The 13,499-nt window shown below is 32.6% G+C and overlaps 1 protein-coding gene and 1 long non-coding RNA gene across 5 annotated transcripts; both read left to right on the forward strand.

The window, feature by feature from the left end:
* The first annotated feature begins 4,584 nt into the window (after positions 1-4,584).
* LOC146924537 (nitrate regulatory gene2 protein-like) lies at positions 4,585-10,642 on the forward strand. 4 transcript variants are annotated; one of them, XM_085710639.1, is made up of 6 exons: positions 4,585-4,778; positions 5,710-6,835; positions 6,925-6,996; positions 7,675-7,889; positions 8,370-8,593; positions 9,560-10,642. In XM_085710639.1, the coding sequence occupies exons 2-6, from the start codon at positions 5,776-5,778 to the stop codon at positions 10,308-10,310; spliced, it is 2,322 nt and encodes a 773-aa protein (XP_085566765.1). In that variant the 5' UTR covers positions 4,585-4,778; positions 5,710-5,775; the 3' UTR covers positions 10,311-10,642. The 4 variants fall into 4 exon arrangements, with proteins under 4 accessions (XP_085566765.1, XP_085566764.1, XP_085566766.1 ...); XM_085710638.1 differs by having other exon boundaries at positions 4,585-4,722; XM_085710640.1 differs by having other exon boundaries at positions 4,585-4,710.
* Positions 10,643-11,656: 1,014 nt separating this feature from the next.
* LOC146924538 (uncharacterized) lies at positions 11,657-12,806 on the forward strand. Its single transcript, XR_015010975.1, has 2 exons — positions 11,657-12,019; positions 12,137-12,806. It is a non-coding gene; the product is annotated as an uncharacterized LOC146924538 (long non-coding RNA).
* The last annotated feature ends 693 nt before the right edge of the window (positions 12,807-13,499 follow it).

The raw sequence follows: 13,499 nt of genomic DNA on the forward strand, positions 1-13,499 counted from the left end.
TCTAGATCAGGAACTAGATTAAAATAATGTGGCTCTATTTGATCATGAACTAACACTATTAAAAAAAACTTATGAACCCTAACACTAAAAAAGAATATCGTTATAATAATATTTTTTTGCACAAAAATATCCTCTCTCTCGTTTTTTTTGCTTCTTTATGTTAAGATATATATACATATAGATGACGTGCTAATCGAAAAAAGAGTAATGTTGTCCACAAGTCTTAGGCCATGTTTGGATTAAGTTTACTTTGAACTTATACAAATAAACTTACGTAAATAAATAAGCTTTTATAAGCTTATTAATATAGTTTATGATAGAACGGTTTATGAAAATACAACTTTCGTAAGTAAAAACATTTTTTTTAAAAGGAAGTAAGTAAAATCTTATAAGTTAACATAAAAACTTATTTATTTGCATAAACTATTTTTCATAAGCTCAAAAATAAGCAAATCCAAACGGAGCTTTAGTTCAATTAGTAAAAATTTCGAAGTTGTTAAGCCAGATACTGAGATTGGGGTTTGTACTCCAACTCCTTCACTTGTGTGTGTGTGTGAGTATTCAGTGGTTATTGTCATTTCGCCAATCAAAAACAAAAGTAATAAAGTTTGGTGGACATCTCATCATTCATTCTACATTTTGGATGTGCTCCACACTCCCACATTCTCTCCTTATTTTGTTTCTTAGAGGGTGTGAATGTGAACTACACCCGAGGGGTAGAATGAGTGAATGAGGTGCCTACCAAACATTACCTTAAAACAAATAGACATAGATGTTCTCGCCTTTTGTATTTGCCTAATAAATAAATGTTTGGTGGACACCCAAACACAAAAATGACCACCATGCGAGAGAGAAAAATAGAGAGAGTAATGAGATAAATGTGCTATTTGAGCTATACATACCATATATAGGTCACCATTATTTTTTAATTTTATTTTAAATAAGGCCTAAATAAGATTAAACTCTAAACATCTCTTCATGTTAATAAAGGATGGAATTTTTTTGGCTTAATTACAATTTTGATCTCTTATTTTCACCATTTTATGAATTTGGTCCTATTTTAAAATCTGACAGTTTTGTCATATACCATATTTTAGATCGAATATTTTATGAAGGGAACATTATTTATATTATTGACCTTTCTCTTGTGGAACTTCCATGAAAGTATCTATAGGTAGAGCCGAGTATATTGTATATGTAAGTACTCTTTTGTGTCTCATTTTTCAATGGAGTGGTTTTTTGGTTAAGAAAAAAATTAGATGAGTTGGGTTTTGAGAATCACCAAAATTAGAGTATGCTTCAATGCTTAGAGAACGCTTATTTGTTGATCATCCATAAAAAAAGTGTTCAAATCTGATGCACGTGCAAGCACAACATACACAAGACTTATGGGCACAATACCTATACTAGAAATACACTAATTACATTCCTCCTCAAAATAGGGCATAGATTACGTTGTCCAAACTTATTATGATACCACGAAACAAAATGTGATTTTTTTTAAAACTAAAATCTGACACTTGAATTTGGTTTGAAAAACTGTATAGTAATGTTTTATTTTACTAAGAAACATGTTTTATATTATTATGGATTTTCTGTTGCTCTCTTATTAAAAAAAATCACTTTCATACTTAAAAAAGTCCAAAATAGATTTGTCCACATGCCAGACTTGAATCAAGGTCATTGGAGAAAATCTTGTGTGGACCAAGACCAAGAATTTTGGTTTGGTCACACACAAATAGAGAAGAGAGAAGAGAGTTAAAATGTAGAAGAGAGAAGAGAAGAGAGAGAAGGAGAAAATCTTGTGTGTGTGACCAAACCAAAATTCTTGGTCCTGGTCCACACAAGTGTTTCTCAGGTCAATGTGTGTCATTCTTACGTGGACTAACTTGATGACCCATGCTGCAGCTGAAATTCGACATCTTCTATAGTCGTATAAAGCTTGACAATGACATGCACTACAAATAAAGTTTTTGAGCAGAGAAAAACAAATAAAGTTTTTTTTAGGGGAAACAAATAAAGTTTTGTTTACTTTTAAAACAAAGTTTCATAAAAATATCAATTAGATTATAAGATTTTACGTGGATGGAAAAAGGTTTTCCAGGATATTTTTTTTCTCTCTATCTTTCCACATTGTATTTCCGTCTTTTCTTAAACAAGAATTCAGAAGTACCAATATTTAAAAGAAACATGCATGCAAAGAGGTTAAGGGAATATTCCTTTCTTATTCAACAAAAAAAAAGTGAAAATTCACTATAAAAAAAAACATTATTTTTCCGTTGGCCTGTACTTTCAAGATCTATTTAGGTGGCAGCCAGAATCAAAGATTTCTTTATGATTTTTTTTTGGTGAATTAGATTTTAGAGGTTCGAAAAAGTCATGATAGATCTCAAAGCTTAAATAACATTGAAATGATGATTACAAATCAACAAAATTTTCACGTTGGTAATAAGAATAGAACTCACGCCATATGAATCCACGGCTTAACAACTAAACCACGTCTAGAATCAAACATTTTATGGTCCGAAAAAAGTTACCTCTCATAAGCATGTATTAGCTTACACATGAGGCACAATTTATAAATTGAAGACTTAATTTATAGAATTTTCTTTTAATCTTCTATAGCATTTTGAATCGCAAAATTGGTTGCCAAAGTTTTATAATCAAAGGTATGAATGCAACAATTTAATATCAACTATCGCTTTAATGATTCGCTTCAAGTGTATAAGGGTTAAATATTTCAACCGATTTAAACTAAGAGTTAAGGAATAAGAGAATATATATTTTAATTTCGATGAAGAAGGAAATCTTATTCTAATAACTAATTATTAAAGTTGATCATTTAAAAAAGTCACTTCAAATCTTCAAAAGAATGTGAAGATGATGAGAAAATTTGAGAAAGGCGAGAGAGTTGAAATAAAAAGATGAACGAAAATGTTTAAATTTTATAAAATATATTTATAATAAAAAATAAACACATCGATAGTTTTTTAAAATGGAAAATGCAATTAAAACTGGCGCAATAAACTAAAATATCTTTTTTAAAGGAAATCTATTTTGATTTTCATGCATTACTAATAGACGATTTCTATAACGATACTTCATACTTATGCAACTTATACATATTTGTTCCAAATCCAATGTAAAAAAAAAAAAAAACAAACACCTTATCATAATGATAGTATATGATACCTTATTATACAATCAAATATTAAAAATGATACTCCCTCCGTTCCGTTTTATCTGAGCCAGTTTGGTTTTTCACACAGATTAAGAAAAATGTACTCCCTCCGGTCCTATTTAAAAGAAACGTTTGACTTTTTTGATTCATTGCATAAATGATGTATTTGGTTTATATTTTAAACAAAATACATTACTTACACAATGAATCTAAAAAGTCAACATTTTCTTATAAATAGGACCGGAGGGAGTATAAATAAAGGGGAAAGTGGAATATTGTATTGGAAATGATGAAAGTAGTATTAATTAGAGTTATATTGTATTGGGAATGATGAAAGTTGTATTGAAAATTGAAATGACTCAGTTATTTTGGGACACTTTTTTTTAGAAAATGGATCAGATATTCCGGGACGGAGGGAGTACCATAACTTATTTAATTTATTTATACAATATTTATGTTACTCACTTTGTCGCGGCAAGATTCTCAAATTTCACTACAAAAGTACTCCCCCCATTCCTTTTCTTTTGATGTTTTAGGTGATTGCACAAATATTAAGGAATCATTAAATTATAGGAATAATTGTATGGTTTATACTAAAATACCCTTACTTACTCCTTGATTTTTTTTTCTCAAAATTCTAATCTCCTTAATTATTGAAACTCACCACACAAATTGCATTTATTATTTAAATTTCCAATTTTCAAAGTGTGTTTTTCAACAAGGGTAAAATTGGATAAAAAGTATTAAAAATTCTAAAACATCAAAAGTTTTGGAATAAAGTTTAAGCTCTAAAACATCAAAAGAAAAGAAATGGAGGGAGTAATATTTTTGTTGATGAATGTACTATTCATAAAGGTTCTCCAAATTTTCAAACTCATTTCAACCTAATAATGAGTACTTGTGAGATCCAATTCATGTCCACTTTTCTCATTGGAAAACAAAATTCAATTATGGAAATTAGATGCTTCAACAAGAAAAAAATAGTACATTATTTATTTTTTTAGTCCACAATGAAATTATGAATGCACCTACTACTTTACAACATCGACACTTCAAATGGAATGTATGTCTGATGTCTAAAATTAAAACCGATATATGTGATTACCTTTTCAATTTAATCAAATGAAAAACATTAACTATTGTATAACATCGACACTTCAAACAAAATACATGTCTAGTGTCCAAGATCAGCACGATACAGATATATATGATTATCACTTTTAATTTATTCATTTTTTAAATTTTTAATCGGTACCAAACTTATTCGTGTCAGTGTCGTGTTGGGTGTATTAGATTCTACAATCCACTATAGCAAAAGGTTATCCCACATGGAAAAGGGACCCACAAACCACGGTGAGATGTCTGTGTCTTCCTATGTTTTCTTTTGCATGGTAGTAGCCAGCAATGGAGTGAACAGATTCATTCCATTTTTCTCTCTCTTCTCTGAAAAATTCTCTTCTTTGTCTTCAAATCTTATATCTTTCAATCATTCTCTTACATGGGTCTTCTCTGAAATCCAAGTTCTCAATGTACACACTCTGGTACCCACCAAATTTCCCTACTTTTTTCTTGCTTCACTGTGATTTTTGCTTTTTGGGTATATTCTTTGTTCTTTCTATAAAAAACTGTTTTTGGGTTTGATCCAAATTCTTTTTTAATAAATAAAGTTTTTCCTACTTTCTTTAATTGATTTTTGATGTTGGGTTATCTTTCTTTTTCTTGAAAGTTTCCTTTTTTAATGTTAATTTTCATTCCTTTATCTGCATCTGTAGAGACACTGTGCCTCACATTGGGTTTTGAACAGTATCTTTTGTGTTTTACTACCTAATTTGAATGTTTTGAAGTTTTGAGTTTGGTTTACTTCAATAACTTCTGGTAGTGTTTGATGTTGTAATGATTTTACTGACATTGTTTTCTTTAACATGTTCTTTAGATGCACTTTGTATCTGCTTGTAATTTCATTTGAAAATTGATAGTGACATTTCATATAATGACCCTTTTAATCTCAATTAATTTTTTTAGACTTGATGTTAGTTCCTTTATAATGTGTTGCTAAAAGAATATAGTTTTTGTGTATATGAAGAAAAAAAGACACTTATGAAGTTATGACCTGTATTAATCTTGCAGCAATTGTTACTAGGCTTGTAATGTTATGTCTAGTAGTTGTACATTGTTCATTTAGTGTATGTATGGTTCTACTTTTGTATAATTGATTTTGACATGTTTGGATGTATTTCAGTAGAATTGATTGTGTCCTGAATTGATTCTAACTTGAAGCTAGGATTTGTAGTTTTTCACTCGAGGCGTAATTTTTTCACTCAAATGTATTGTTCAACTCGCTTTTAGACGTATGTATCTAAACATACACCACTTTACATTTAACTCATTTTTAACTAAAATCAATTTTAGTTCCACTTTTGGAGGAGGCAAAATTCATTTTCACATGTTTGGATGTTTTCAAGTAGAATTGATTTTGCATCCAGCATTGATTTTAACTAATATACATTTGATGTTGAATAAATATGCAGATAGAAATCAAGGTTTAGGATTTGCACAAAGGGAAAAGGCAAAAAAGGTAATTTAGATTTGGGAAAATGGGAGCTTCAAGCTCTAAAATGGAGGAGGATAAGGCGCTGCGACTGTGCCGCGAAAGGAAGAAATTTGTTAGGCAAGCGCTTGATGGCCGTTGCTCACTAGCAGCTGCACATATATCATATGTTCAGTCACTGAGAATTGTAGGAACAGCTCTTAGTAAATTCACAGAACCTGAACCTCACTCTGAGTCTTCCTTATATACTAATGCAACACCAGAAACACTTGCTTTAACTGATAAGGCAATGCCACATTCTTCACCGTCTATGTCACAACATATCGATGCAGGGGAAACACACAACTTCTATACAACTCCGTCTCCTCCTAGTTCTAGTAAGTTCCATGCTAATCATATGAAATTTGGTAATTTTTCTTCTAAAAAAGTCGAAGAAAAACCACCTGTGCCTGTTGTAGCGACGGTGACGTCATCAGGCATCGCACAAAATGGAAGTAGAATGTCCGAAACAGAAGCATTTGAAGACTCTTCTGTTCCTGATGGAACTCCACAATGGGATTTCTTCGGTCTTTTTAATCCTGTTGATCATCAATTTTCTTTTCAAGAATCGAAGGGCACACCTCATCATATAGGGAATGGTGAGGAGGAAGGAATTCCTGAGTTGGAAGATGATGAAGAGAAGGCTTCTTCTTGTGGAAGCGAAGGCTCGCGGGATTCTGAGGATGAATTTGACGAAGAGCCTAGTGCAGAAACTCTAGTCCAGAGATTTGAAAATCTAAATAGAGCTAATAACCATGTTCAAGGAAATGTTTTGCCTGTGAAAGGGGATTCAGTTTCTGAAGTTGAGTTGGTAAGCGAGAAGGGAAACTTTCCTAATTCATCTCCATCAAAGAAAGTGCCCATGGTAGCTTTGCTTCCACCTGAAGCAAATAAATCAACGGAGAAAGAGAATCATAGTGAAAATAAAGTCACTCCTAAGAATTTCTTTTCAAGCATGAAGGATATTGAAGTTCTCTTTATTAGAGCTTCGGATTCTGGTAAAGAGGTTCCAAGAATGCTTGAAGCAAATAAATTTCACTTTCGACCGATATTCCAAGGAAAAAAAGGTACCATTTCTTGCTCTTTTTTTATATATGTCTTTTGTTATTTTGTAAATGCTTTAATCTATTAACCAGAGCATTCTTAATTGTAACAGATGGTTCTTTGGCATCTTTTATTTGTAAGGCATGTTTCTCATGTGGGGAAGACCCAAGTCAAGTTCCAGAAGGTAATTTTTTAGTTTTGTGAACTAAAGGATTCAAGTAGTAGAGGTAACTTGTAATAGAAAAGTATCATTCGAGCTTAAAGAAACCTTTTTAAAACACGACCACTAGACCTGCAATGTTGTAGAGATGGTGATGTTACGTTACATGTGTGGCCACACAAGACAAAATAAGATTAGAAATGAAGTCATTAGGGAGAAACAAGGTAGCTCCCATAGTAGGAAAACATGACAGAATCTCCACTTAGGTGGTTTAGGCATGTTTTGAAGAATGCTTGTTGAACAGTAAGGAGGGTAAAGAAGACGGGGGATAGTCAAATAGTTAGAGGAAGAGAAAGGTCAAAGAAAACGATGGGTCAAATCATTAGAAGAGGTCTAGAACTAAATGGCCTGTATCTAGATATATTTCATTAAAAAAAAGATTAGTCTTGGAAAAGGCTTTGACTGTTGTTATAGGAATCATGCAAATCCTATAGAATCTGGCTACTTAAATGTTGGGATGTATAGGATGTAATTGATTTTTCTTTTATCCTTTTCCAGTTATTTTGGAACTTGTATTAAGTTCCTCTCTATTATTATTATTATGATTATTATTATTATTATTATTTTGGTAATTTAGATACTCGTTCCTGTTTTTGGAATTCAGTAACTAATTTTTTTTCTTTCTTTTTTACAACTTCCTAGAGCCTGCTCAAAATTCGGTTAAGTACTTAACTTGGCATAGGACAGCATCATCTCGATCCTCCTCCTCTAAAAACCCTTTAGATGCAAACTCAAGAGAAAATGTAGAGGATCTCACCAATAATCTCTTTGATAATTCGTGTATGAACGCTGGAAGCCATGCATCAACCTTGGATAGGCTACATGCTTGGGAAAGGAAGCTCTATGATGAAGTGAAGGTGCCATCTATTTCTTATCAATAAACACATCGACCTTTACGTATTTTGTTTTACATGTTCTTTTATTTTGATAGTAGTATGTTGAAGATGGATTATTTTGGATTTTGGACCCTAAAGTTGAAAATTCTGCTGACAATTAAGAACATGTTTAAATTGGCTTACTTGAGCTTATCTACTATTATAAGCACTTGTGTGACTGTTTGGGAGAGCTTATGGAAACAACTTATGACATGTCCATAAGCTCTCCAGGATAGCTTATGAAAACAGCTTATATATATGAAAATAATTTGACTTTATTTTATCATTTGTTAGAGATATAGCTTATACATAAGCACTTATATGATAAGCGTTTATTCTAAAAGTGCTTAAGTTTTTCACCCAAACAAGCCTTAGTATTTTAAATACATAGCTACATGTCATAGAACATGGGAATTTCTTTGTCTGTTTGCTAATATCAATGTTCATTTATGTGGATCATAGGCTAGTGAGATTGTCAGAAAGGAATATGACGTGAAGTGTAAAATCTTGAGGAACCTGGAATCAAAAGCAGAAAAGACCTCCACTGTTGATAAAACTCGTGCTGCAGTCAAGGATCTGCACTCAAGAATCAGAGTTGCGATTCACAGGATAGACTCTATATCGAAGAGGATTGAGGAGTTGCGAGACAAAGAGCTTCAGCCACAACTTGAGGAATTGATCGAAGGGTATGACTAATAAGTTTTGCTTATTTTACCAAGTATATGTTTCATGCTGACATATTTTGTCTTAATAATAATACATTTTAAATAACTCAGAATGGGATAAAAGGTGCATCTTGAAAGCTAATCTGGAAAATCTATAAGAAGAAAGTTTATACAGATATTTTGTGAAACATAAAATTGGAGTCTGCTAAAACAGTTGAATAAACGAATTGTGTTGTTTTGGTTTGTGAAAGTCATTCTACATGGTACATCATGCTCCAGTGACTGAAGTATGCTCTTGTTTCAAATTCTTCACCTTTTTTTATAGAACAAAATGCAAGGATCGCCTTCCAACTATGGGTTATGAATTATGTGTAGAAAGCACCCTGGCGCATTGAAATTCACCATAATGACTCCTTGATCTCGTAAAATCATGCATATTAGTTCTCTACTACAGGGGTTTTTCTTCGCATTTAACCTTTTATGTTTTTCTTCCTGAAGTGTTTATGCCTAAAAAACTGTGGGTAATGACCATAGTATTTAAACACAAGTCGTAATCTGTAAACTCTTAACTTGAATAATAGAAATGTATTGACTGCAGCTGTTCTGCAGTTAAAGACGTAGGCACAATTGGCTGAACACCGTGATCAAATGTCGAGTGCCCTTTGTTTGCATTTTTTGTATCGGCTTTTCTTTTGAACCGCGATCGTTGTTCTGACAAACAGGGAGTAACCTTATATTTCAATGTAATTGACATTTTTCCAAGTTAGGGTGTTGATTATACACGAATGTTGGCTTTCTATTTTTGTGTCTTGCAAATGCTTGCTAACAATCTTTGAATGCTAGATTAATGAATTTGGATCGATAAGCTACTTGTGTTTTCTTAGTCATTAAGATGTATGGTTCATATACTTGTAAATTTACTTGCGTCGACTAATATGAACTTCTTGCTTTTGTAATTCATCTTTTTCTGTTATGCTTTGATTGCAGGTTAAATCGAATGTGGGAAGTGATGCATGAATGCCACAAGCTTCAGTTTCAGATCATGTCGGCATCATATAACAACAGCCATGCTAGAATCGCCATGCATTCCGAATTACGCAGGCAGATTACTGCCTATCTTGAAAATGAACTCCAGTTTCTATCTTCAAGCTTCACGAAGTGGATTGAAGCTCAGAAGTCCTATCTGGAGGCTATTAATGGCTGGATTCACAAATGTGTTCCTCTTCAACAAAAATCAGTCAAGAGAAAAAGGAGGCCACAATCTGAACTTCTTATACAATACGGTCCTCCAATATATGCCACATGTGATGTCTGGTTGAAAAAGCTCGGTACATTACCTGTCAAGGATGTTGTTGATTCTATTAAGAGCTTAGCAGCTGATACTGCGCGGTTCTTACCATATCAAGACAAGAACCAGGGAACAGAAGCTCATTCTCATATTGGTGCTGAACCAGCAGATGGTTTATTAAGAGATGACGTATCAGAAGACTGGATTTCAGGTTTTGATCGATTTCGGGCAAACTTGATTCGATTTCTTGGTCAATTAAATAGTTTGTCTGGTTCTTCTGTCAAAATGTACAGAGAACTTAGACAAGCTATTCAGGAAGCTAAGAACAATTATCATCGGGTCAATTCTCAGTCTCAAAATGGTCATCTGAATTCTCAGTCTCATCATGGTTACCACCATAATTCTGAATCTCAAGATGAGCAATCACAGCGACAATCTCAAGTTGTTTAGTTTAAAAAAAAATCATCCAAACAATACGGCAAGAATTGCATGAAAAGTTGCGGCGTTGCAAAACTATAGCTTCCATATTGAGCATACAATAGTCCAATGGATGATGCATTTGTACACGAGAGAATATGATAAAGTCATTCCTTTTTTTTTTTGTTTTTCATACTTACTAGTTTAGTCCTTTTTGAGAATAGAAGAGAGCTGATAGATTTCTAAGAGCTGTAAGTAACTAGGCTCTAATGGTGAAGAAACTTGGGTGCAAAGAGCTTGTATAATGCCATGTTTTGTAAGCAAATCAAAAGGTTTGTGGAAGGAGTTTTTTCTTTCCTTCTTGATTTTCTTTGCTTATGTCAATTTTTTTTCAATTTATTTTGTGTATATGATTATAGGTTCATATTTTATTTAAATTTAAGAAGGGAACACTTGAATGAGATGATTTTTGTTTTTTGATATAGGACCACTCATTTTTATGAATTCACCATGTAAATCGCCCCTTCAAATATGGCATAAGAGAGTGAAAATATTTCACGTGGACAATGTTATTACACATTCAATGTCACATCACTATTGTCATTGTTCTAAAATCCACACAAAAAATAGTTGTGTTCAAAACATGACACGATGACTAAAGTGTATCGATTGATTTTTTTTGGTAAGAGGTGAAAAGTTGTGTTTTTTTCTTAGAGATTAATTTTTTTTTTTAGAGATTCTCAATGATTAATTTAAGATCTGTTAAACTTGGCTCTATGGTAGAGCCAAGACAAATTGTGGTCGTCAAAGTAAGAAATTATTTTATGTTGAGCTAAGATAAGTAGTGATTCTTTGATGTAGAACTCTACATCAAAAAAACACTACTTATCTGACTCTACATAAAGTAATTTCTTCTTAATACAATCAAAGGTTAAAATGTGAAAAGGAATAAACAATGTATTTTGTATTTTTGTGTGTTTAAGGGAATCAAAAATACCATTTTCCCCTCAACCAGCGTAACACCGTTTTCCACTCCCTCCTCGCTTCAAATATTGTTGTCAGAAGAAGTATTTTGGTAACTCTCTCACTATACTAGTCTTGAGGTATGTCTGGCTTAATTTTATGAGATCACATTCATTTAAATTTGTTTCTATAATAACAAAATCAATTGATTTTTCATTTCAAAAGTAAGCTTTGTACCCATTTTTTTAAAAGATAATTTAGATATTCTAATTGAAAAAAACTAACACCCACTAAAAGATGTGACAGATAATCTTATAAAAAACAAATAATTTAAATTTGTATTTATTATTATTCTAAGTGAACACAAGATTCAGTGCTTCACTTCAGTTACTTTTTTTATCAATATTATGTATGTGAATACAACACAAGCGTGACATTGCAACTAAATTAAGGCACCATTCATAGTATTGATTTAATTCCCTTCAATTCATTACTTACCTTGGCTATACATACACTTGGCTTTACGATAAAGTAATTTCCTATCTAGGCAACCACAACTTGCATTGGCTCAACATCAAGAAATTACTACTTACCTGGATGTATATAAGTAATTTCTTCTTCATACAATCAAAGGTTAAAATGTGTATTTTGTGTATTTAAGGAGAGTTAGCTAACTGAAAATTCTCAAGAATACCAACCATTTCCACTCCCTCCTCACTTCAGATATTGTTGTCAGAAGAATTTAGGTAATAATCTCATCTCATTATACTAGTTTTGAGGTATGTTTGGCTTAATTTTCTGAGATCGCATTCATCTAAATTTGTTTCTATAGAACAAAATAACTTTTATCTCCGATGTATGTTTAATGCATGCTAACAAACTTTTTGAATGTACAGCAAGTGACTGCCACGGCGGAGGAGCAAGTGACCGCCACGGCTGAGGAGCAACGGGCTGAAATTAAAGAATTGTTGTGGCGGGCCCACCTCTTCTTTCTGATGTCTATTGTTCTGATTTGCAGCTTCCTTGTCATATCACCACAAACAACAGAAAAACAGGACATTATGTTAGTCATGATGGTAGACATTTGCTGTTTTGGTTCCATGATCTTCGTGTCCCTTAGCATGAAGAAAGAACTGACCATCTTGTATTGTAACAATACCAAAAACAACATGATCAGACGCTGCTCTGTGATAGGCATCAATATGTTTCTATGTGTCCTGCTTCTGTGTGAAAGCTACCTTCTCATCGGAACTCTTTACACTCTACTTAACAGCACTGTTGGCACCAACCTCTCTTATGATGCCCTTTCACTCTATCTGTTGTTTATTGTATGCCTTGGCATTTATGTATTTCAATTTCGTATAATAATCAATTGATTATATATATTATTAGTAGTGTAAATAAAGTTGTTCGTTTTGATCTGATTCAAATGTATCATGTATGGGATTCTAAAGTAGTTGTTTTTATAATATGTATGTACGTATGTAAGTATGTATCTTCTTATTGCCCGTTGTAGATGGAGAAGTGTCTTCTCGATGAAGAAATCAATTCATATTATAAAGGCTATCCCGTGTTTGAAAACTTAACTAAACTTCTATTATATTGGTATCAAGACATTCATGATTGGGGCGAGGTAGTGAAACTACTCCAGAATTGTCCTAAACTTCAAGCTCTTGAAATTTTCTTCTTTTTTTGGTTCAAGAAAACCTTTCTCTAATGTATCTCCAAAACCGCCGGATTTTAAACATAGTTCCATCAAACTTTTTGATAGAGTCTGAAACTAAAATACAAACTATGTAGTGATAAAGAATATCAACATGACCTTTTGGGAGCATTTTGATTAGGTGAGCCATCATCTTTGAGCAGCCTACCAACCATATCATTTTGAGTATGCCTTAAGTTCTCTAGATATAAGATGTCATTATTTACTGATAATGTCATCGTTGATGTATAGGAGAGGTCCAATCAATGTAAGATGGAAGATGTCAAATTACATAGGAGAGGTCCTTGGGAAGAACTTAAACACAGTCTTGTTGCACAAGGAACTTGTTGGAGATAAATTCTTGGAGTTTTCTTCAAACCAATTATTTATCATCTACAAGACTTCAAAGTTTAAAAGTCTGAAGATAAGTAACCATGTTGATTTTCATTCTAAGCATTCAAATGCGGAGGTTTTGTACACGTGTATTCATGCAACTTTTACAAAGTCTGAAAAGATCTTCTTGACAACTTGTCTTAAATGTTAGATCACACGTAATT

This window comes from Medicago sativa, chromosome 5 (assembly GCF_051527215.1).
Source record: "Medicago sativa cultivar Bolivia chromosome 5, Bolivia_mono, whole genome shotgun sequence".
Taxonomy (NCBI): domain Eukaryota; kingdom Viridiplantae; phylum Streptophyta; class Magnoliopsida; order Fabales; family Fabaceae; genus Medicago; species Medicago sativa.

Excerpts from the sequence above, each read along its gene's own strand:
- LOC146924537 (XM_085710639.1), top strand. The coding sequence starts at position 5,776 with ATGGGAGCTTCAAGCTCTAAAATGGAGGAGGATAAGGCGCTGCGACTG. Across the intron at positions 6,997-7,674 it reads CCCAAGTCAAGTTCCAGAAG|AGCCTGCTCAAAATTCGGTT; the intron begins GTAATTTTTTAG and ends ACAACTTCCTAG. Across the intron at positions 7,890-8,369 it reads AGCTCTATGATGAAGTGAAG|GCTAGTGAGATTGTCAGAAA; the intron begins GTGCCATCTATT and ends TGTGGATCATAG.